Genomic DNA, 23,147 nt, shown 5'->3' with positions numbered 1-23,147 from the left:
GTAAAATAACATAGTATGTGATTGGCAATGCAAGATTTTTTTTACGAGAAAAAGTGTTAATTAATTGCTCGGTTAGTTTGGCGTTTCACAGGCATGCCTGTACGTATTTATGCTGGTATCCATCCATTGCAGTGTTGTCTACATCCTTGTTGATCGTGTCCTTGGGTCCTTGCAATCCTTGGACGGCAACCTGTCATTCATCATCCCCTGCACACTCATATATGATATATGCCTAACTTTTTTGCGAATACGCACGATGGGTATCATTCCATTGTAGAAGGTAGAGAAATTACATGGGGCCGACCCTAGTATAACGTACGCTAGAAGGCGCATACGAGGACGCTTTCGGGCATATATGCCTTCATAATGGCTTCCCGAGCTCTCCGCAAACGCTCAACAGGAAACACCGGCTGCCCTGCCCACTTGGCCAAGCTAAGCTAGCTCATGCTCTTCTCATTTCCCTCTCTGCTTCTTCGGCCACGCTCGCGGCTCACTTGCTGAGCGACCGGCCGCGGCTGGTAAATACCAGTGCCATCCTATGTGGTTCCTAGGAGGCCATTTCTCGCTGGCGCTCGCCGTGTGGCATGCTCTCCTGGTCCTGGGCCTTGGGAGCGGCAGCTCGGCGCTCAGCTGCTACTCGCGCATCTTCAGCTTCGGCGACTCCCTCACCGACACCGGCAACTACGTGCGTCTGACGGCGAAGAACCCGAGCCCGTACGGAGCGCCGCCGTACGGGACGACGTTCTTTGGCCGTCCGACCGGCCGAGCCAGCGACGGCCGCCTCGTCATCGACTTCATCGGTGAGCAAACTGCTTGCGTCTGCATTTCCTTAATTTCTTTCAGCGTTTTGCTTAGGAGCTTCTCAGCTCCGTGTGTAACGGCATTAGTGTGCATTCCGCAACTTGTATCTTTCACGGAATTCCATCTTTTCTGTTCCCTCGAACACGGTGGTGTCAACTCCGGGGGCGTCGTTCGCAAATTTGCGCTCGCACTACTCCGGGAGTATATCCAACAAAAATCATGTTAGCTATTTCTGTAAGTGGCATCAAAGAGAGATATAGAAAATGCTTTTAAAAAGGCACGTCAGATTCTTAGGGTTAAAAATCTGACATCCTTCGGTGCGTTGGATTCCGATCAAACACATGGCAATTACTCGCTACAACATATCATTCTTTTACACTATGTGGCAACTTTCACTTTAGAACATGGCAAATTCTTATACACAAGCATGATAACTTTATCTATTTTTGCATGACGAATCTGGCTGTTCACAGGGAAACGGTTAAAATCTGACATCAGATTTATAACATTCCTGTTAAAAAATAGAGAGACATAGAAAAAGGAAGAGAAAAAAAAATAGACAAGAGGGATTTTTTAGATAAGTTGCTTGTTGTAAATGCTCTTCCTGCCCAAGGAGTGAGTTTTTTTTTTTTTTGCATTCACTGCATAATCTATTAAAAGGATTTCACATTCACACTCTTGTCCTAATTAAAATTTACTTTTTTGGTCTCTTACTATTTGCTGATTTTATTTTGATCCAAACACATTAGTTCCGAATTGAATTTGTAATCAGTGTTTCTCAAGAAAGAAAGAAAGAAAGAAAGACGATGGTTTAACAAACCAAGCATGTCCGTAAGAAGTAAAAACAAAACAGAAATGGCATGTTAGATCCTTTTTTGAAATATATCTGACTTTCTCAACAAGAAATTGGAAGAATACATGAAAAAACATAAATTGGATGAAAACAAACATGAGATTTTGTATAAATAAAATATTCCAAGAAATTTACCAAATGATCCTGGAACTTCTAAATAGCCAACAAGAAAAAAAATTACTAGTAAAACCAGGGACCTTGATAAAGCTATTTTGATATGTATTTTTAAACTCTCTGATTCCCCTGCACCAAGGAATTATTGGTTTTTATTTTTTTTGTAATATAGCTAATTTGTCTGGCCATTTTATTTCATTTATGAGAAAAGAAATCTGATTTGTTTTCCACTTTTCCTATTTCCCCATGGAAATGTATGATCTTTACTAGTATCTTTTTCCATGTCAGTAGGCTGCCATATATTTTGACTAGTGACAAGAACAAGAACTTCTCCGTGCTAGTTAAGAGTCAAAATCTCTGGTACTAAAGATCATACAACAAAGTCGTTACTATAGTTTTGATAACCAAAGTATAATCAGTTAATTGATATACCGAAAGATATATTTTCCATAGGAAGCGACATGTATGGAAGTTAATACAAATATTAAAGGTACAATGCCTCAAGTACCACGTGCGTTTTTGTTGCTAGAATTAGAGGCCTCTACTATAAAGATCATACCTTTTATGTTCTTCCTAAATATCATAGATTTAAGAAGAAGAGAATTTCCCGGTTAATCAGGGATAACTATCCCGGGCAAAAAATATACAAACACAGATACACACACCTACCACACGATTGATTAAGGAACAATTGTGCGAAAACCCCTTCTCAAAAAATATATATCATAGATTTATTCTTGGCCTCTTAACCAATTAATTTTTTTATCATGGTATCATAGCACAAATCAATCTCCCCCCCCCCCCCCCCCCCCCCCCCGACAAAAATATATCAACAACTGGACAAAAACTACATAATGGAGAGTCTAGTGAAGGGCAAGCCTTTATATAACTGCATGTATGAAGGGATATCACTTGCATCATCATCGCAACCATACCAAAGGGTTTTAACCAGAAAACATGTTGCAATGCTACAAGACAGTGCCTTCCAGAATATAAAAGAATATAATGCGGTTAGGGTTGAGACGGTTTCCGGGCTGACCAATTTTTTTTTGCGGGAAAAATGCCGGTTCAATGGCCTTAACTCTAAGGATATCACCACAACACAACCTGATAGTTAGGATCCAACCAATAATGGATATATCATATATGAGATTGTCGATATCATTGTGTCGTTGTAACATGTCTACGTGCACAAATCTATAGAAGTTGAATCAATTCTCCTAAAAGATTATATGCCTTGTTTATGTAGACCGAGCACTACACATCAAAAGAAGAAGGATGATGTCGAGTGCCATATCCCCCGAATTTTCATGTTCTCCACCACTACAATCCCAACAGTGCTACAATTACGGGCAATTCACTACGGGCTGAGGCTCACGGACTAAGCTGCTATCAATTAGTTGGGGGAAGGAGGGCTCCCCACCGCAAATTCAGGGGGGAAGGGATGAATTAGGAAAGAACAAGTCCGCCTGTAGGATTCTCTCCGTAAGTGCATCATTTTCGTGCTACAATCCATTGTTGATGACCCGCACTCACCCGGTCGATGGCTTCTACACCAGCCTAGGCTGCCATCAACTGATCTAGACTAAACTAGGAAGCCACTACTCTGTGTTGTCACCTGCCTATCTATGTTGGCATCTACTATCAATAGAAAAATATAATGGATCCTATAGGCCCTCCAGAATGCCAAAGAACGGTGTGCAAGCAAAGGGCTTCCTCGAAATCGTCGATAGAAGATGAGTGGGGATAGATGATAACTAGGGTTCTACTAGTAATGCCAACTATAGGACTACAAGAGGTGCACAATTTTTTTTTCAGCTTTCCTATTTCTCAGGCGACAACGAAATAACTATTGCTAAATCACCATTACGAACTATCTGACCTAAACACCATATTCGAGCAAGTACGAAGAAATGAAACTATCTCTATTAGATGGACCAATTCTCCGGTGAGGGATACCTATACACTCTTGTATTTTTTTGTCTTACAAATTATCTCTTGCTTGATGGTATTTAGTTCAAAATAGAAAATGCATCAAAACTCAACTTAGCGGAGAATAGTCAAGATCCACTAATTTTTTTGGCCAAAAAGCAGTAGATCATTTTACCAATAGGAAAAAAACTGAAAAATAAAGAAATTGTTTTAAAGTCCCCTCAGTCATCAGTCTTCTTGTAGAACGGGCCGATGACATGCCGCTGCAACGTAAGAGCCAGTCTAGTAATATTGTTGATCCTTGACGAAAAATCATCAAGACCACGGTCCTATCAGATCGCGGCGCCGAAAGAAGCCAACATAATCGGAAGAGTCGTAGATCCAACGGAACATATTACGTATCCTCCTCCACTGTGATGCATAGTGCATACCATGTTAAAAAGCTTAAGACACCTGGCTTGCTCATGCACAGGGCTTGTATGTACTACGTGCTTATACTTTTTTTTTTGCGGGGAATACTACGTGCTTATACGAGTACAATTACGTTCTTAATTAGGATATAAACAGGGCCATGGCCCTCTAAACTGTGCACGTTTGACAGCGACTACTTGCCAATTAAACTGTGCACGATACTGAAAAAAAATAAAGAACTTGCACGATACTGCCAGTCATGCATGGACCCATCGCTTACCTAGACGTTCCCGATTGAAAGGGCACCCACGAACCTTCTTCAACGGTTTACGTACCTGCCTTAACTATCCTACGGTTCATGATGTACAATCATGCACAATGTACTGTACCGCTACCACTTACGATGGAGCCTTGCTTGGCGTTCATTCGTTGCAGCGCAGGAGCTTGGGCTGGCCAATGTGACGGCCATCCGGACGAGCACGGCCCCGGCGGACTTCGAGCACGGCGCCAACTTCGCCATCATCTCGGCCACCGCCAACAACGGCTCCTTCTTCGCCGGCAAGGGGATGGACATCACCCCCTTCTCGCTCGACACGCAGATGATCTGGTTCAGGGCCCACATGCAGCAGCTCGCGCAGCAGAACAGTAAGTCTTAATCTACGTAGACAACCTGCACCACAATCTTCGTGAATCAGCCAATCGCTGACATCGCGTACGTACGTGGCATTTCCCAGCCGGCACCAACGTGCTGGCCGACGCGCTGGTGGCGCTGGGCGAGATTGGGGGCAACGACTACAACTTCGCCTTCTCGAGCGGCATGCCGCGCGAGAGGGTACGGGCGTTCGTGCCGGCCGTCGTCGAGAAGCTGGCCGCGGCGGTCGAGGAGCTGATCGGGATGGGCGCGAGGGCGTTCATGGTGCCCGGGAACCTGCCCTTCGGGTGCGCGCCGCTGTACCTGCGGCGGTTCCGGAGCGCCAGGGCCGGGGACTACGACGCGCGGACGGGGTGCCTCGCGTGGTTCAACAGGTTCGCCGAGTACCACAACCGGGTCCTCACGGCGCGGCTCGGCGCGCTCCGGCTCCGCCACCCGGACGTCACCATCGTCTACGCCGACTGGTACGGCGCCATGATGAGCATCTTCCAGGCCCCCGAAAGGCTAGGTACGTACGTACGTGTGCGCGCGACCGCCTCTTCTTCTCCTTTTTTGGCTCATTGCGTTGTGATGGCGACATTTCACCAATCTCGTAGCTGTTCCTTCGGTATACCTCTGTTTCTTTGGAAACACTGTGGGCGAGTACAGAGTGACACAGGGACGAGCACATGTAGTTATGCGGCTGTGGCCATAAAAGGCAGCAGCAACAGCAACAAGCACGCCGTGTGGTGGCCAGTTTGCTATGATAGTTGGGCCTCCAGCGTTAGCTATTAGAATAAATCCGAGGCATACCGTCGATCATTCGAGGATCAAACAATCATAAGAGCACGACACCGAGATTTATTAATGAGGTTTACCGATATGGATACATCCCGAGGCATTGACTATGGGCGCTCCTTCCCATGACACCGTTACAATACGCACCTGGTCGCCCTAAACATCGGCACATGCCGCCGGCTTTCCCTGCGTTCCGGTGCTATTATGTTGGCATAAGTTATATCGTGTGTCTACCCTCGCTATATATGAAAGTCCTAGGATACAAGTGTCCTACTAGGACACAACTCCACATCCTATGTAAACACAATACAACTCCTAGTCCAACTGTAACCAACCTTGTGCACAATATTCGACACAACTCTAACGAACTCCACCTTGGCGAATATTCTTCACCACCTTGAATTCGTCAATGCGTCAAACTTCCATGTACATTGAACTTGAGCTTGTCCCGTGAGTACCGCTGCTACTCCAAAGACTCCATAGGGCTCCACCTGCAACTTGTAGTCTCTTCTTTTCTTGACCACAGTCAACACTCGAGCAAAATTAAGTTTCTTGTTACTCTAGTTTGTGCTTCTAACTTTCAGAGTATCAGTCCAACGCCATCACATACTGACCACTGACCTGAAAGTGAACAACTCACATATTGGGTGTCACACATAAGAGTTACCTGAACTCAACATCACCACTCCTTTCTTGACCGCCTGTCTGAAACTTGAAGGAATTTCACCATTGCTTGTAGTCACTCGAGTCAAATTCACAGTTGTCTCACCACATATATGACCATCAGAGCCCTGGCCCGTCTCCATGTCCCGTGCATACCGCACGCCTCGCCGCTATTATCGCGTCGAGCCTCCGCTGTCCCGGTCGAGTCTCAAGGGTCGCAAACCCACACCACTAAACCCCAACTGCAGAGTACCATCGATCATCACAGACCAATGACGAGTTTCACACTTCCATCAGACCACTGGGCTCCAGTCTGAACTACGTGTCCCTCGCTTTTTCTCGCTGAATAGGCTTCGACTCTCTGTCGACTTACGCCGTAGCCCCTCAATCAGCACCGAGTGAAGTCTTCCAGACTCCAGCTCCACCTTTAACATGACTCCATGTAGATGAGCAATCCACCCCCGCGCCCCGTTGACTTCAAGCTCTCATGTGCACCGTCTTGAATCAACCCTACGCCATAGCCGTGTCGAAGCCGCACAAGCCCTCGGACCGCGCCATGTGTTTCCACGCCATAGAAGTCGGTCACCATCAGCATCACGCTCCTATGTTGTCGTCGCTGATTCCACCACCGTCTTCTGTACCAACCGACTTGCGTCGATCCGTCAGACTGCCTAGTCCGACCCAGCTGAACTCGTTTGACTGTACGACACACTCGAGGCTCCCAAACCGTCTTCTGCGAATCTCCGTCCATCACCTGATCCATCACCTGATAATTCCATCTTAACTGACATGACTTCCCGCAACTCCTTCAAGCATCCTTGTTGTGCCAACAAATCTTTCACCCTTGTCCGCTATAACCCAAAGCTTCTAGTTTCGTTGAACTTCTACACCTCAAACCTGGTACCCGATGGCGCCATGGTTCTTTGTACAGCTGATCTTGCGAAAATAACCGAGCAGTCTTCCCGTAATCCTCAAGTGCACGAACGGAACCTTCGTGGACTACCAGCGATTCAACTAGCTGGTCTTCACGTGACGGCTCTTCCCTTGGCTCAACTTCCGATGCTAAGCTATTGCTTTGCCTCTGGGCAAATTTAACAAATTTGACCTATAGACGAAATCAAATCACAGAATGAACTATCCGTGAAACTATTTCACGCGGCTGACCTTTTTGTGTGACGCCCGACACAAAGGCGCCACACTACACTGTGCGACGCCTCACAGATAGGCGCTACACGGCCAGCGTCGCACCCGTGTGATCAGAAAATTACTAAGTCAGTGTGCAGCGACTAAGAGCTAGGCGCCACACTATACATACAGTGTAGCGCCTAGCTCCTAGGCGTTGCACTAGTGCAGCGCCTAGCTCCCAGGCGTTGCACTAGTGCAGCGCCTAGCTCCCAGGCGTTGCACTAGTGCAGCGCCTGAGAGCTAGACGCCACGAGTCAGCCGCGTGAAATAGTTTCACGGACAGTTCATTCTGTGATTTGGTTTCGTCTATAGGTTAAATTTGTCAAATTTACCTTGCCTCTGCCCTTGCTTCCGATGTACTTCAATGGATTTGTTTCTGGCCGATCTGATCTGTTCTTCCGCTGAATCGGTCTGCTGCCTTGTGCTGTCATAACGAGGACTCGATCCCCTTTTTGTCCAAAACAAATCTCACGAACGGCTGCAGCTTGCACTTCCGTACACCAGTGCCTCATCCACGCTTCCGCTCCGCTCCTTGAGCCTGCGTCTGCCTCTAGCGCCTAGCCCCGAGGACCCGCCAGCTTTTGGGCCTCTGCACCTGGGCCAACGTAGCACCTTGGCGCCTAGCGCCTTCGCACGTCGCGGGACCGAGACGAACTCAGACCTGTTACACCGCCGTCGGCACATCCGATCTCGCCGAGATGTACGCATGCTAGCCCTCGATTGCTTCTCACACGAACAGAACTCCCGCCGCCTCCATCGATCTTTTCCAGTAGCATGACTCTCCGCTGACCGATTCGAGAAATTCTGCCCCACCTCGTCGATCAACACCCGCAACCTCAAATCGAAGTTTGCTCATGGTACCATTTGTTAGAATAAATCCGAGGCATACCGTCGATCATCCGAGGACCAAGCAATTATAAGAGCACGACATTGAGATTTGTTAACGAGGTTCACCGATATGGATATATCCCGGGGCATTGACTATGGGCGCTCCTCCCCATGACACCGCTACATACCGCACCCGGTCGCCCTGGACACCGGCACATGCCGCCGGCTTCCCCTGCGTTCCGGTGCTATTATGTTGGCATAGGTTACATCGTGTGACTACCCTCGCTATATATGAGAGGCCTAGGATACAAGTGTCCTACTAAGACACAACTCCACATCCTATGTAAACACAATACAACTCCTAGTCCAACTGTAACCTACCTTGTACACAATATTCAACACAACTTTAACATTAGTTGTGGCAAAAGTCCAGCTAACATCTCGTAGTGCTTTATTCGCTTCGAGTCAGAGCCTGGGCCACCTTATTTGCCTTCTTTTATTTGGAAAAACCATATATACAAAAATAAGAGCTCACTACTATTGTCTAAAAAAACTAGATCATGGAAAGCGCGTCTTGCCGTGCTCGTCCATGTTGATGTATATATTCTAGAAATCAGAACATTCAGATATCTAATACAAAATAAATAATTTGTATTTTGGGCATGGTTTAAACCTTTTGTTATAGGATGAGATATTTAAAGATATTGATAGTTAAATGTGAATTTGTGAGGCCATCAATCTGAATGGGGTGTGCATTACATGATAGACCATAACAAATATATAATGCATCACAAATAGCTCATAATAAGCACTTGGTAGTCGGTGTAATGACTCCATGTTCTAAAACCTGGGTGGTGTATGGAAACGTGTTCAATGATTTGCATAATTGAGCAACTACGAAAATGTCAACATATAAATAGCTACAACCAGAATTCGGGTACACGTAAAGATTTGTGTAGAAAACATAACAGTATAAAACGAAAGTGCTTTTTTTATCCCGAGCACACATGCTCCTTCGTGAATTCGAAAAATATAGTAAAAAGGTTTCCAAAACACCTGTTTTTCAACATTGATGGCCGATTTAACTGCTTGCAACATTTTTAATGATGAAAGACATTCTTGAAGGCCTGGGCAAAAAAAGAATTGATGCTCCAGAGCATCATATCATCAGTTTTTTTTGCCAAGACCTTCGTGAATATCATTTCATCACGATTTTTGATACGTTTGGGAAGAATTCATCAACGTTTTTCACAAAAAGAAATTCTGATTTTTTGAATTGTTTTTCTATTTATTTTGATTTAATTGTTCATGAGGGTGAGCTCAGGATAAAAAACTCCATGTCGCATCAAGCACTCCAGTCCTCACAAAGTTGCTACCATCCTTTTCGATGCACTGAAACAACCATGGTTATATAAATTTTCAGTACCAAAGAAAATGACTCAGGTAGTGATAGAAGAATAAATCATGCTACATGATGAGTTATCAACACTTTGTTCCAGTGCCAATCCATGTAAGTTGGCGAAGCTAATTTTCTTATCAATGATAAAAATTAATTAGATACTTTATTTTATGGAGCGAACATATGTATTCCGTGAACTAAAATGGGAGAAGGTACACTAAAATTGGTTATATTAGTTTTTGTAACTCACTTTAGTAGTTCGGCCCATGCTTCACGAGACTAGCCCATGCTCCCGTGGAAGAAACCACCTTATCCGAAATGTTTGGATCGTCGATTCAGCCGCCGCCGCTTTCCCATCCACTCTCCTCGCCTCCACAACATTAATGGTTGTGGCGTTGGTCGCTTATCTCTCCCCACCATGCTCTCCATCGACTCTCGCCCCCTCGCCATGGGCATGGGTCTCACGGACCTGCGTCAATTGTGGCGCACACACCGTCATAAGGATGTCCTAATTGGCAAGAGGAGAGAAGGTGTCATGACGTGGGTAGCCGGGATGGTAGGGTGGAGATGGTCCAATGAACAAGGAAAGGGTCCGTAAGGAGAGGCCGCCGAGCGTTAGGAAAATTTTCTAGGAACAGGGGGTTGGGGAGAAAGACAAGTGGAATGGAACACAGAGTTCATCTTGGCCAATTTGCCCGATCAACGACGGGACGCCCCTGGCATGTCTCTGAAGTAGCAACCCAAAATGTTGTCGCCATCAATGTGGAGCCAGCTAAGGCCGAGCGTTTGTCACTCGTGCTACTGTCTTCCCCTGTCTCGGTCATTTTACCTAAGGGAACTTCCGTCTTCTTCGTGTATATAGAGATTTTTCATGTAGCGACACTTTTGATTCAATTATGAACGCTATCAAATAAAGTATCTTCAAACTTAACGAATGTGACCCGCTACTTCGCTACGCGAGGATTGTAGTAAAGATAAACAACATTGGGCCTACCAGCTTGTTGAGCACCTCTCCCCCTTAGCCCCATATTGACGCCGACTCGTCGAACTCCCAGTCCCCACCATGCATCCCCGCGTGACCGGAAGGCGATAGTTTTCTATGTCATTCCAAAAAACGACGGCGATGGGTCGCAGGCGCTGTCGACATCACCATGCTTGCACGTGCCCTGCTTATCTTGGATGGCAAGGAATCCTTGGGTCCCATGTCTGCCTTTGCTGGCGTGTGTCAGGCACCAATCCACCGGAGCATGTTTGCTCTGTCGCCTTTGGATAAAGCAAGTTCCCCGGTCCCTCTAATAGGAATGCTCGTTCATCCTGACCAATGGTGCTCCTCTGCTGATCGAGGGCCCCCTACAAAGTCAACTTGTTTGAAACTCATGCGACGATGACCTAGTCAACGTGCTCAACCTCCCATTCTACTAGAGCCAATGAAGTGTTGTCCTCGTGCTAGGAATCCCCTAGAGACAATGGCTTGATCCTTCTCGAACCCCACGCTCTTGTAGTGGTGGATATCCCACGTGTCCTACCTTAATCCGGAGCCATTTGGAAGGGCTCTATCGGTCCCTTACTTGTTGGTGGCCATTGGCTTGATCTTCCTCAAACCCCACCCCTCCTCTCCTTGACCCTAACTTTGATCTCGAGCCATCTGGTGGGGCTCCACTGGTCCATGCGTTATAGGTTGTCAGCGATAAACCGCCTATGAACATTGGGAGGCTAACCTTAGATCTCGTGTCTCTAGAAGCTTCATGGTGTCACCTGATGTCGGCCATCTCAATAACTATTTTTGCTAGTGTGGCATGCTCCCATGTGGCTCACCAGCCCTAACCGCGTCTATTGGGCTACTGTTTCAAGCCTCGTGTATTATGTGGGTCGCTCTCAATCCGGTCTAGGTTGCTCCTTCCTGGCGGGTTTTATACAAACCATTCTACAGTTTGCTTAGGCGTCGTTCCTTTCATCTGTCCCTCACTGACGGAGGCAGGGACTACTGCCAGATTTCACCCTCCCTGGAGTGGTCATATTGCTAAGGCGCTGGCTGAGGGCTGGACTCAAAGATGAAAGCTAAGAGAGTTCTACTCCTTCACCAAGGACTCATTCAAGACAATTCCCTCGTCAGTGAAGAGTTCCTTACCAATGATGCTCATCTTTTCCAACGTCTGCTAGCCGAGGACATGATTCTTCCCTTCGCAAATTTCTTTGAGGTAGGAAGTACATGGGCGGCTAGTTCAATTTTGATGTGACTCTTATCTAGTCAGGCCCACTTTATTGAGGTACGAATTACGCACCCCCTCACCTGGATTGAAACCTTTCTATATGAATTGCAACCTCGAGATCATCTTTTGGAACATGTGTTGCCTGAATTATGGAGCCAAGCACACCGATGTTTGGAGCATTATTTCTGTGTGTTCATTTAGTATTGTTTTTTTTTAACTAAGTTGGCTTTGACCCCATTGGCCATTGTTCCTAAAACTTTAGAACCTCCGTTCGAGGAATTTTTATTCCTCTTGGTGGATGGCACCAATAGTGGTATCCTGCTCGTTTGGCACCATTCAGAGATTTCTATTACAAACAACAACACAATCTCTCATTACGCTCGTTTCAAATCTACCACGAAACAAGCATGATGTGGAAAAAACCCCTTTTCTCATGCTACCTATGCAAATTTGGCCGTTGATGTTGGCCGTTAAGCAACACCAATCCGTGTGGAGAAGGATGTTGTCCTAGTCTTTTGTGTGGAGATCCACCGTCGTGAGCCAAAGCTTGATTTGCTCCCAAATGCGCACGGCGATATTGATACAATGTGAAAACATAATACTTTTATGTGTCAATTACTTGGTACAATATTCTTAGAACAAACCCCCTTTATATATACAATTAAAAAGTTCTGTTTGATATATTGTGTGCTAAGTATTCTTTTTCTATCAATGAACTTAACATTTGAATCGGAAGGGGCTTTCCATCCTTTTTGAATTTTTCTAATCTGGAGATTGGAGGGCAACAGGCACCTAACTGATGTCTATATTCCCGCCAGAAGAAACTAATTTCTATATACTGTTGTAACTGCAGGAATCACAAACACTCTACTGTCCTGTTGCGGCAACCAGACAGTGCCGTGCGGTAGACCTGGGTGCACCGTATGCGACGACCCATCCACGTATGGCTCATGGGACGGGACGCACCCAACAGAGGCAGTGTACAAGGTGATCGCCGACGGTGTGCTGCATGGTCCGCACTCGTCCCCTCTTCCTCTCGCCAAGACTTGCCCTCCCAGCTGAGGAAACCTCCCCTCGGTTTACTCGAGTAGTCATTATTTCCGTAATTATGTAAAGAATTGTCTGATCATCCGATATCATGCATGCGTGGAATATACGATAATAGAGCGTCAGTTCAGAATATAGGCGGGCTTAAGAGCATCTCTAGCAGACCCTGCAAAAGCGGTTAAATCCATAAAAATCCGTGTTTTCAGTTCTGTGATGTCAAAAAAGTCCCGAATAGACCCCGCAGAAGCGGTCAAACCCGTAAAAAATTTGCAGGCCCTCAGAATCCATCCCCACGACCCTTTATTTTGCAGATTTGGAGGCAAAATATAAGGGGGACCGAAAACCGGTCAACGCTACGAAACAAGGAAATTCCGCCGTGCGCACATGGGCTCCAGTGACCTTCCGCCACGGAACTCGCTGGAATCTCACCGGAAACTCACCGTTTACCGCTGCTGCGGCGTCGGCTTGCGGAGTAGATCGCGGGAGCAGCGGCTGAAGACTCGAGCAGTTACCCGGCCACGAACGAGCTAACTAGCAAGCTCCTCGATCCATCCGGCCACGAACGACCTAGCTAGCTAGCAAGCTCCTCGATCCAGCCGGCCATGGACGAACTAGCTAGCTCCCGGATCCATCCCGCCACGGTCGAGCTAGTTAACTCGTGGATCCATCCGACAACGGAGGAGCTGGCTCCTGGATCGATTCGGCGACTACGGTGGACGACGAGAGCTGACTATGAACACAGGCGAGAGGAAGAAGAAGACACAGGAAAGAATATACGCGAATTTTTTTTTACGGGTCCGTTATGCGGGGTCTACATCTGCGGCCGTCCGCGCCGACCCGCAAAGCCGTTTTTTCGCAAACTGCAACGTATTTTGCGGGCCAACGGAATGCGGGATCTGCTAGAGATGCTCTAATGTCCATACAAGTTTCGTGTACAAATGCAATGCCGTATCTCCCTCTCCTCTGCTGGATGTACAAGTTTGCACAACCATTGGTGAACGTGCGTGTGTAGCGTAATTTGTTGGGGAGTTCTCACCGTCACTTAGGACAACTTCAATTGGGAGACCCATTTCATCTGGATGTGTCCGTTTGGATTGGCGCAAACAAAAACCACAACCTAACGCAGAGGCACGTTTCGTCTGCATGTCCGTTTTAATTCATTCCCGTCTTAAATTTGGATTAGATTTGGATCGAATCAGACGTTGTCCGCTGCCCGTCTACGGCCAGACCCACCCATCCCTCCTCTCTCTCCCCCACCCACCCACCTATCCCACGACTCCACCCAACCCACCCCACGGGCGACGGAGGCAAGAGAGGAGCTCCTGCGCGTCGAGTGTCGCCGCCGCCGCCACTGCAAAGGAGAGGAGCTCCCTTGACTCTCTATTCCGTCATCGCCACCAGGTGAGGAGCTCCTACGCGAGGCGCACGCCGTCCCGCCTCTCAGCTAGTGGGGCAACCTGCCGCCAGGCGCACCTCAACGACGACACTAAGGCTCTGTTTGGTAATCATCCGCTTCCGGAATCTGCGGAGCAGGGAAACTACAACTCCGATTTGAACTGCAGCTCCGCCAACTCCGCTCCCGGAGTTGTGGAGCGGAGCGGTACCTAAGATCCTCTGCATCGAGCGGCCGTTCTGCTTCCCCGACTTCGTGGCATGCCGTCTCCACCTTTTTTGTGCCGCATCGGGATCTGGCGGCTCGTCGCGGGGAGAGTCCATGCCCAGGCTCAGGGTCTTCCTCTACCCCGCGCCTGCTGCCGGTGCTGCTGCCGAAGCAAGAACAACGGGAGTGGTACCTCAACCTCAAGTCCGCCAGCCTGTCACTAGTAGAAAACAGGGCTTTGGTTCGGCCAGAAAAGAGCATTAATCCCGGTTGCATTACGAACTGGGACTAATGTGAGCATTAGTCCCGGTTCGAGCGGCCAGGGCACCGTACATGCATTAGTCCCGGTTCAAATGGGACCTTTAGTCCCGGTTGGTGCCACGAACCGGGACTAAAGGGTGCGATGCCCATTAGTACCGGTTCATGGCACCAACCGGTACTAAAGGTTAGACCTTTAGTCCCGGTTTGAGCCACCAACCGGTCCTAATGGGGTTTTAAGGCATTAGTACCGGTTCATGGCACGAACCGGTACTAAAGGTCCCATTTTCAAACTCCACCCCCCTGTGGATCGCCTTTTCAGTTTTGTAAAAAGCAAAAGAAAATGATAAAAACTTCAAAAATTAAAATCCTTCCAGATGTAGTTATGTTACTACATGTACTAGTTAGGAAAATTTAAAAACTTAAATTTGGACATGTTTTGCAAAAAGTGTAGGGAAAATGTAAAACAGCTATAACTTTTGCATACGATGTCAGAAAAAAACGTATAATATATCAAAATGTTCAGCACGAAAATCCGCATCCGATTTTGACGGCCTACGGCCTGTTTGCAAATTTTTAGAATCCTCAAATTCTAAAAGGAAAAAAGTTATGCTCAAATTTCAGTTTTTTTTGAATTTTTGTTAAATCTGGTCAAACTATGATCAAACTACTTATTTAAGAAGTATTAGTGTTACTAAATAATTATTCAAGAATATTAGTGTTACTAAATAATTATTTCAGTTTTTTGAATTTTGGTCAAATCTGGTCAAACTGTGGTCAAACAATGGTCAAACTAATTATTCAAGAAATATTAGTGTTACTAAATAATTATTCAGTTTTTTTGAATTTTGGTCAAATCTGGTCTACTGTGGTCAAACTATGGTCAAACTACTTATTCAAGAAATATTAGTGTTACTAAATAATTATTTCAGTTTTTTTGAATTTTGGTCAAATCTGGTCTAACTGTGGTCAAACTGTGGTTAAACTATGGTCAAACTACTTATTCAAGAAATATTAGTGTTACTAAATAATTATTGTTTTTTAGAACAATAGTTTCAAACTCAAACAGTGAAATATGTGACTTCATGCTCAAGCTAAATTCCTGAGGGTTAATAGGATTAACATCTTACTATTGTCAGGAAAACAACAAGTGCAGACTTGGAAACGAGGGAGAATAGTACCCGGAAGTTAAGCGTGCTCAGGCTGGAGTAGTGAGATGATGGGTGACCGTGCTTTAGTAACGACCTTTAGTCCCGGCCCTTTTTCTACTAGTGTGTCTCAGTCATAGGTCGTGCCGCCGCCACGAGTGCAGCAGCTGCCATGGACATGCTACCTCGAGGAGCTCATAGTGCTCCTCCGCAGGAGTCGTGCTGATGCCTCTGTTGTGGAATGAAGATCTCCGTGGCCGCGCGTATCCGTGTCAAATGGGTAGCACCGTTGGGTGCGCCGTCCGGACACACATGTTTGCCTGTCCACGAAGCGACCAAATCAGACAAAAAACAGACATATTTCGTGTCCGTTTGGGTCTCTTGGTTGGGTTGGAGTTGCCCTTACGTTTGGGTCGTTCCTCCTTATGGTCTGTGCAGTGCAGAAGTCACAGTGTTTTCGTGAGCTCCGTGATTGATGTTGTACGAGCGTATATCGTGGTTATGCAGGCGCAACGACTGCTGTGCCACAATCCACATGACCCGTGCCGCACGCCGCACGTACGCCTTCCTACCTTGGCCGCGCGTATATAGCGCTTCATTCTGTTGATCAGCGTGATCACCACACGAGCAGAGACGGAGTTCTCATTGATCGACTCCGTTTCATCCGCAGGCTCGTCTCGCACTCGCACCGCGTACCCCTGGCGCCATGCAAGCCCTCGGGCAGCCCACCTGTGCGTCGGAACTGAGGGCGCTCGCCTGGACGACGCTCCTTGTTCCGATGTGCGCGGTCTACGCGCGCTCCGCCTGCCGCCGCCTCCGTCCGGGCTGGCCCCGCCTCGCCGCGCTCCTCCTGACGCTCCCCGTCTTCATCTACCTGCCGTGCTTGTTCAACTCCTACCACCTCCGCCTCTTCTCAACCTTCTTCCACACCTGGCTCGCCGCCAACAAGCTCGTCCTCCTCGCGTTCGACCTCGGCCCGCTCAAACCATCCCTGCCCCTCCTCCCGTTTGTCCTCTGCGCCGGCCTGCCCATCAAGCTCCGCGAAGGCCCGCAGCCTACCAGCCATTCTGCGTCACCGGGACCGCCCGTCGCCGATTTCCTTGTCCCCTGCGGCCGCAGCGCTCTCTTCCTCACCGGCCTCGCCCTGCTCTTTCCACACACTGGTTCGCTCCCTCTCTACGTCGTCCACTACCTCTACTGCGCACAGATCTTTCTCACGCTCGATCTCGTCTTCTCTTCCGTCGGCCTCGTCGCCGCTGCCGTGCTGGGCTCGGCCATGGAGAGGCAGTTCAGAGCGCCGCTCGTCGTCGCGTCGGTTAACGACTTCTGGGGCCGGCAGTGGAACCTGCTGGCGGTGGACCTCCTCCGAGCGTCGGCGTACAAGCCGGTACGAGACCGATGGGGCCGGGACGCCGGCGTGCTGGCCGCGTTCCTCATGTCGGGCGTCCTCCACGAGCTGCTCTACTGGTACATGACGCTGGAGCCGCCCACGGGCGAGATGCTGCTCTTCTTCACGCTCCAGGCCGCTTTCCACGTCGCCGAGCGGTGGGCCAGGGTGGCCGGGCTGTGGCGACCGCCCAAGGCGGCGGCGTACCTTGTTGGCACCACCTTTATGGTCGTCACCATATCGGAGCTCTTCTTCGGGCCGTTCATCAGAGCCGGCATAGACGTGCGTATGATTCAGGAGGCCGCCGAGGCGGTGGAGTTGGTTAGGGCCGTCGCTAAGCGTCTCATCGTCCGTCTATTTGGGGCTGGTTCGAGTTAGAGACAGAAGAGTAACATTCAGCTGTCAGGATATTTCGGGCTCTTCTTACTTTTTTTTTTTAGGATCCTTCGGGCTCTTCTTACTAGGTACTATATCTGTGGCCGCTCCCCTAGCCGGCTTGGTTTCTTCTATTTTCCTGATTCTACTTCTACCAAACAAGCTAAGGAAAGGTTTAGTATTGTTGTTGGTGAGGGTTCGACGAACATTAGGGAGATGGGCGCTGATAGGCGCCGGCGCACCGGCCGAAAGTTTCGGCCGGTCCAGCCCAGGCCGTCGGATGTGAGCCGCGCGGGTCGTTGGATCCAGGCAAAAAAAAAAAAAAAAACGAATCGCCCCAGCTTCTTCCTCGAGCACTCGGGCTGGATCCACATGCCTCGCTCGAGGACCGCGGCGCCGCGCCTCTTGTCCCCTCCGGTGGCCGTCCTCGTCGCCGGCCCCCATCGGTTTTCCTCATCGCCGGTCCCCATCCCTCGCCAACCGCCTCGTCGCCGGTTCCCATCCTTGCAGGTCGTCCTTGTCGTCGCCTAGACCCATGCAACAGCCACACCTTTGGTTGCAGCTCTCGACGGCGCCGGTTGTTGCTTTGGGTTGTAGCTCCGTCACCGTCGCTCGCAGTTGATGCTCGCTGCAAGGAATTGCGTCTACGACGGCTGCCAGTCAATCAACGCCGTTTGAATGGATGTAGCAAAAACTTCACCGATAGTAGCAAAATTAAACTACGGTTGCAGCAAAAATCTTCTCACCGCCGTCGTGAGGTCGCAGCTCCGCCTAGATGGACGTAGCAAAAACCTTCGGCGGTAGTAGCAAAATCCTACTATGGTTGCAGCAAATCGTCGTCGCCGTCGCGAGATCGCAGCTCCGCCTTGATGGATGTAGCAAAAAACTTTGCCGGTGGTAGCAAAAATCAGCTACGGTTGAATCTTTATTATCTACGGTTGAAGCTTTTTGCGACACCTTGAAGCTTTTTCCCTGTTGGCAGTAGCCAGCCCCTAGCATCGACATTCAGTGTTTGAAGCTTTTTCCAACGCCGGTTGAAGCTTTGTGCGATACCGGATGTAGCCTTTTGTTGTGGCAGTGGTTGGTTCCAGTATCTGTCGCCGCTGGTTGAAGCTTTTCGCCGCATCGGTTGTAGCTTTCCAGAACGCCGGTCACAACATCAGGGGGTGTCCCCATTGTACTCTCAGCTCGACGTGCACCTCGAGCTCGTGTGCCATGGCCGCCCTGCCTGTGAGCTCGCAGGTGATGCCTCCCCTGTCGTAGTAGCGCCGGTGCTTGGCCCCCGACGAGCGCGGCCATGGCTTACGAGATGCAGTTGAGAGAGGGGAAAATCAAGGGGAGGACACTAGCTCGGGGGGCGGGCGGGGGGGGGGGGGGGGGGAGGGGGTTGGGGGGGGGGGGGTCGGCTTCGGGGGTGCTCGCCGGAGAAAAAAGGAGGGGGGCTCGCTGGAGGAGATCGTAGGATTGGACTTCCATGACAGCCGGGGAGGTGGGGAAAAAAAGAACCAGGAAAGAGAAGGAGAAGGACGCGGGGATGGGGTAAAGGATAACATGGTGGGCCCTCATGGTTTGATTGGGTGTAGCGCTGCGTGCGTGGACGAGACCGGCCGAATCGTTCGGCCGGCACGCCGAACGCAAGTGTTTACCTAGGGAGATTGAAGATGAATTGAACGTGTACTGTACTTTATTTCTCCCTGGAGATGTAACCTCTTCCTATTGGTCCAAATAAGTATGTCATGTGCTTCTTTTTTAAGACAAAACACTTTATTCTTTTAAAACAACAAGTACATCCTTTCTGAGAAAGGTTACAATTTCATCTAAAGGCTCCTCAAACCAATCAAGAGGCGGATGAAATCTAGCCAGTCTAGCGAGCTCATGAGCGACCATATTCACTTCTCTATTACAAATGCTTAAACGAAAAAATAGGGAAATCACAGCCAAAATGATAACAGTCGTCAAAATCCGTTGCCGTCGCCCTCGTAGTTTGTCCTCCATTCTTCATGGTTTCAATAACCTTAAAATTGTCCGAGTTAGTGACGAGACGATTGCATGGCGTCTGAATGGCCAAAGGTTTAGTCATTAATCCATCAGCACACAAATCGACCACCCGCAATGAATTGGACTTTGTCATCCCCCAAGACCGCTCTGGCAGTGCCCCCAAGGAGGTCTTGATCAAAAGATGCGTCAACATTAAGTTTGACAAAGCCACTAGGGGGCTGATCCAACCCCCATTTATCATAGTTGCCTTAGGAGAAGAAGCAATTACAAAGTTAGTCGTAAGCGCGCGAATAGAGATGTGGAGGTCATTCTGAACTTTCTCCTCATGGACCAGTTTACGACGCTCCCACCCCAGATATCTAGCAGTAATGACTATGGTCTCCCGAAAATTCTCCACAATGTATAAATACTGCTCTCGTAAAAGAAGTAGGAATTCTGGAACTACCTTCCCACCACGATCAACTTCGCAGGCTCTATTAATGATTTCGTCCATCCCCAACCTCCTCCAAACTTCTCTTGCTTTATTATAGAGAAATAATACATGTTTTGTATCTTCTTGACCAGAGATGCAACACGGACTTTGAGGTGAGACATTCAGGTGTCTATTAGCAAGCATAACATGACACGAGAGTGTACCATGCAACGTACGCCAAATAAAGATTTTAACCTTTGCAGGGCACGAGAGCTTCCAGATACCAAATAGGATTAACAGTGGTTTGTCCCATTCTGTTAGTACATCTTAGTTTAGTTCCATGTTGATGATCCCATTCCACCAAAAAGGTTGTCCGAATCAAAAACAAACTATTTTTCGTAAAACTCCAAGCGACAAAATCTTGCATTTCATGTAGAGGGAAAGGGGTAGCAAGGACCTGTTGGGCACTAATAGGCCACAAAGGTTGTCTAACTAGATTGACATTCCAATTATTAAAAGTCGGATCAATAAAGTCCACCACCCGGGATAACAAGTGACCCCCTCTTGGAGTGACAACTTTTCTGGAAGCACAATATGAAATCCATGCATCCTCCCAAATATCAATTTTTGACCATTTTCAACTCGCTAGATATAATTAACCATGCTTCAGAGAGTTCACGCCTGCCATGATACTTTGCCAAGTATAAGAAAGTCCTTTTTTTAACTTGGTGTTCAATAGATCGCCATCAGAAAGGTACTTCAATCTCAAAAATAGTAGCACATAAAGAATCATGTTCTCAAGAAGACGCCATGCCTGTTTTGCCAACATCGCCAGATTGAAACAGTGGATATCCTGAAAACCCATCCCTCCTTGATTCTTTGGGACCCACATTTTTCACCAAGCCATCCAGTGCATCCTCCTCTGGTTATGCTCGTCTCCCCACCAAAAATGCGATATCGCATCAATAATTTCTTTTCATTTTGTAGGAATTTTAAATACGGACATTGCATAGGTGGGTATGGCTTGAACAACAACCTTGAGAAGGATCTCCTACCCTCCAACCAGTGGTGAATCTAGATAGAAAATGGAGAGGGTCTGGCCGCCGGTGTCATGCGAACATTTGTTGGGCTAGGCTGGGCTTTGAGACTAGTAGTAAAAAAATTGTAGCGCTAGAGGCAGGGCTTTAAACCTGTTAAAGCCCCTTAGTAGATTCACCATTGCCTCCAACATATATTTTTTCCTTTCAAACCACTGATTTTCTTGATAATACGATCTATCAGATATTGAAAACAATCAGTTTTATCCAACCACACATTGGCAGGCAAGCCTAAATATTTATCATTTAGGGCTTCTATCATGATATTCAAAGTTACACACATTTGTTCTCTCACTTCTTCACTCCAATTAGGACTGAAAAAAATACTTGACTTAGCAACACTTACCAATTGCCCAGAAGCGGCACAATACGAATCCAGAATTGACTTCAAGTGTCTCAGCATTGTGCATATTAGCCCTTATGAGGATCAACAAGTCATCAACAAAGAGAAGTTTGGTAATAGGCGAACATCTCTGCAAACCTTCACTCCCAAGGTATTACCATTCTCCACAGAGAGCAATGATCCCCTCCGTACATACAAAATAGATATGGAGATAAAGGGTCGCCCTGCTTAAACCTCTTGTTGGCTTGAAATTTTCACTTTCTTCCACATTAAAGGTAACCCAGTATTCAATAGTGGATACATATTGCATAATAAAATTTACTCAATTCTCTCGAAAGCCTAATTTCAGCATAATCTCTTTCAAGAAAGACCACTCAACCCGGTGAGAGAGAGAGAGTATCTCATATGTTTCCATAGACCGTGGTGCTAGAGAAGTTGATAGGGGTTCTATTTATTATGGGTTTAAGAAGATGAAAACCACTCATGCTTCATTGTGTTTATCTCCTTGGACTGTCTCTCTTGGCTAAAGCTTATTTACAATCAGAAAAAAACTATATTGGTGCGTAAGCCGATTTACGAAAAAGATGGGGTTAAAATGACCAATGTGTTTTTTCGACCACTGAAACAGTAGGAGAGGCTAAAATGATCAATGTACCTTTGAACATACAAAATAACTGATAAAAATGTGTGTTAAGCTGGGTCTTTGGGGTTTTCTCTCTTTGAAGGGCCAACAAAGTCGAGTGAACACACACCCGTGTTGCTCCGTGTGGTGGCTAGACGAAACCCAAGTCGTTGCGAGGAGACCTCCTCCCAAGCGCATTAAGCTCCAGGTAAAGGAGCCAGCTCTCACAGGCCCCTACTCCATGGGCCGGTCCAACAACGGGGCAAGTGCTTGGTTCCCTGGTCGCTCGGTACAGTTGACCTCTCGCGGTTAACTGGTCCACCGTTGACTTTTTGAGAAAAATACAAAAATTTAAAAAGGAGGGATTCAAAAAAAGTTCAAGCTTTCATGAAAAGTTTACGGGTTTGACAAAAATTCGCAGAATTGAAAAAATTCACATACTCAAAAAATTATATGTGGATTTGTAAAAAAAATCATGGATTGTAAAAAATTCATGCATTTTAAGCGTTCATGAATTGTCAACAAGTTCGATGCTAGGAAAGGTTTGCAATTTTTAAAAAGTTCACAAAAAATGAAAACAAATACCCCCAAATTTATGAAATTTGGAAAAGGTCCACAAATTTGAGAAAACTTCACCGAATTGGAAAATGTTTTTGAGTTTAAAAATAAATCGCTAATTTTAAAAAAGGAAAAGGAAAAATAAAAAGGAAAAAGGAAAGGAAAATAAAAACCGAATAAAACCATTCCATAAAAAACAAAGCGAAAAAAGGGACTCAGCCTTCCAAAATCGGCTAGGAAGCTTCTGGAAGCTACCATAAACTGAGGAGATAGCTTCCCTCCCGTGCTGCTTTTGATGTGCCGGCACATTTGGAATTAAACGATGGAAGTGGGTGTGTGTCATCTATGAATAACAAAGAAACCGGCGGGCCGAACAGGATTTATCCTTTGTAGGACTCCCTCTATGACGCATTCTGCGCCAAACGCATGGGATCGCACATGGCGGCGTCCTATTGGGACAACCCACGTAGCGACACT

General features: G+C 47.3%; 2 protein-coding genes across 3 annotated transcripts; both read left to right on the top strand.

Annotated features, from left to right (window-relative positions):
• The first annotated feature begins 248 nt into the window (after positions 1–248).
• On the top strand, positions 249–13,022 carry LOC109733876 (GDSL esterase/lipase At1g28600). Of its 2 annotated transcripts, none has more exons than XM_020293087.4 (4): positions 249–800; positions 4,547–4,756; positions 4,846–5,271; positions 12,679–13,022. In XM_020293087.4, the coding sequence occupies exons 1-4, from the start codon at positions 539–541 to the stop codon at positions 12,885–12,887; spliced, it is 1,107 nt and encodes a 368-aa protein (XP_020148676.1). In that variant the 5' UTR covers positions 249–538; the 3' UTR covers positions 12,888–13,022. The 2 variants fall into 2 exon arrangements, with proteins under 2 accessions (XP_020148676.1, XP_020148677.1); XM_020293088.4 differs by having other exon boundaries at positions 250–800; positions 4,846–5,279.
• Positions 13,023–16,516: 3,494 nt separating this feature from the next.
• Positions 16,517–17,834, top strand: LOC109733871 (probable long-chain-alcohol O-fatty-acyltransferase 1). Its single transcript, XM_020293082.3, has one exon. The coding sequence runs from the start codon at positions 16,585–16,587 to the stop codon at positions 17,641–17,643; it is 1,059 nt and encodes a 352-aa protein (XP_020148671.1). The 5' UTR covers positions 16,517–16,584; the 3' UTR covers positions 17,644–17,834.
• The last annotated feature ends 5,313 nt before the right edge of the window (positions 17,835–23,147 follow it).

The sequence above is a fragment of the Aegilops tauschii genome, chromosome 3, assembly GCF_002575655.3.
Source record: "Aegilops tauschii subsp. strangulata cultivar AL8/78 chromosome 3, Aet v6.0, whole genome shotgun sequence".
In the NCBI taxonomy this organism is placed as follows: domain Eukaryota; kingdom Viridiplantae; phylum Streptophyta; class Magnoliopsida; order Poales; family Poaceae; genus Aegilops; species Aegilops tauschii.
The sequence above is the reverse complement of the archived record's forward strand: the minus strand, read 5'-3'. Positions and strand labels throughout refer to the sequence as shown.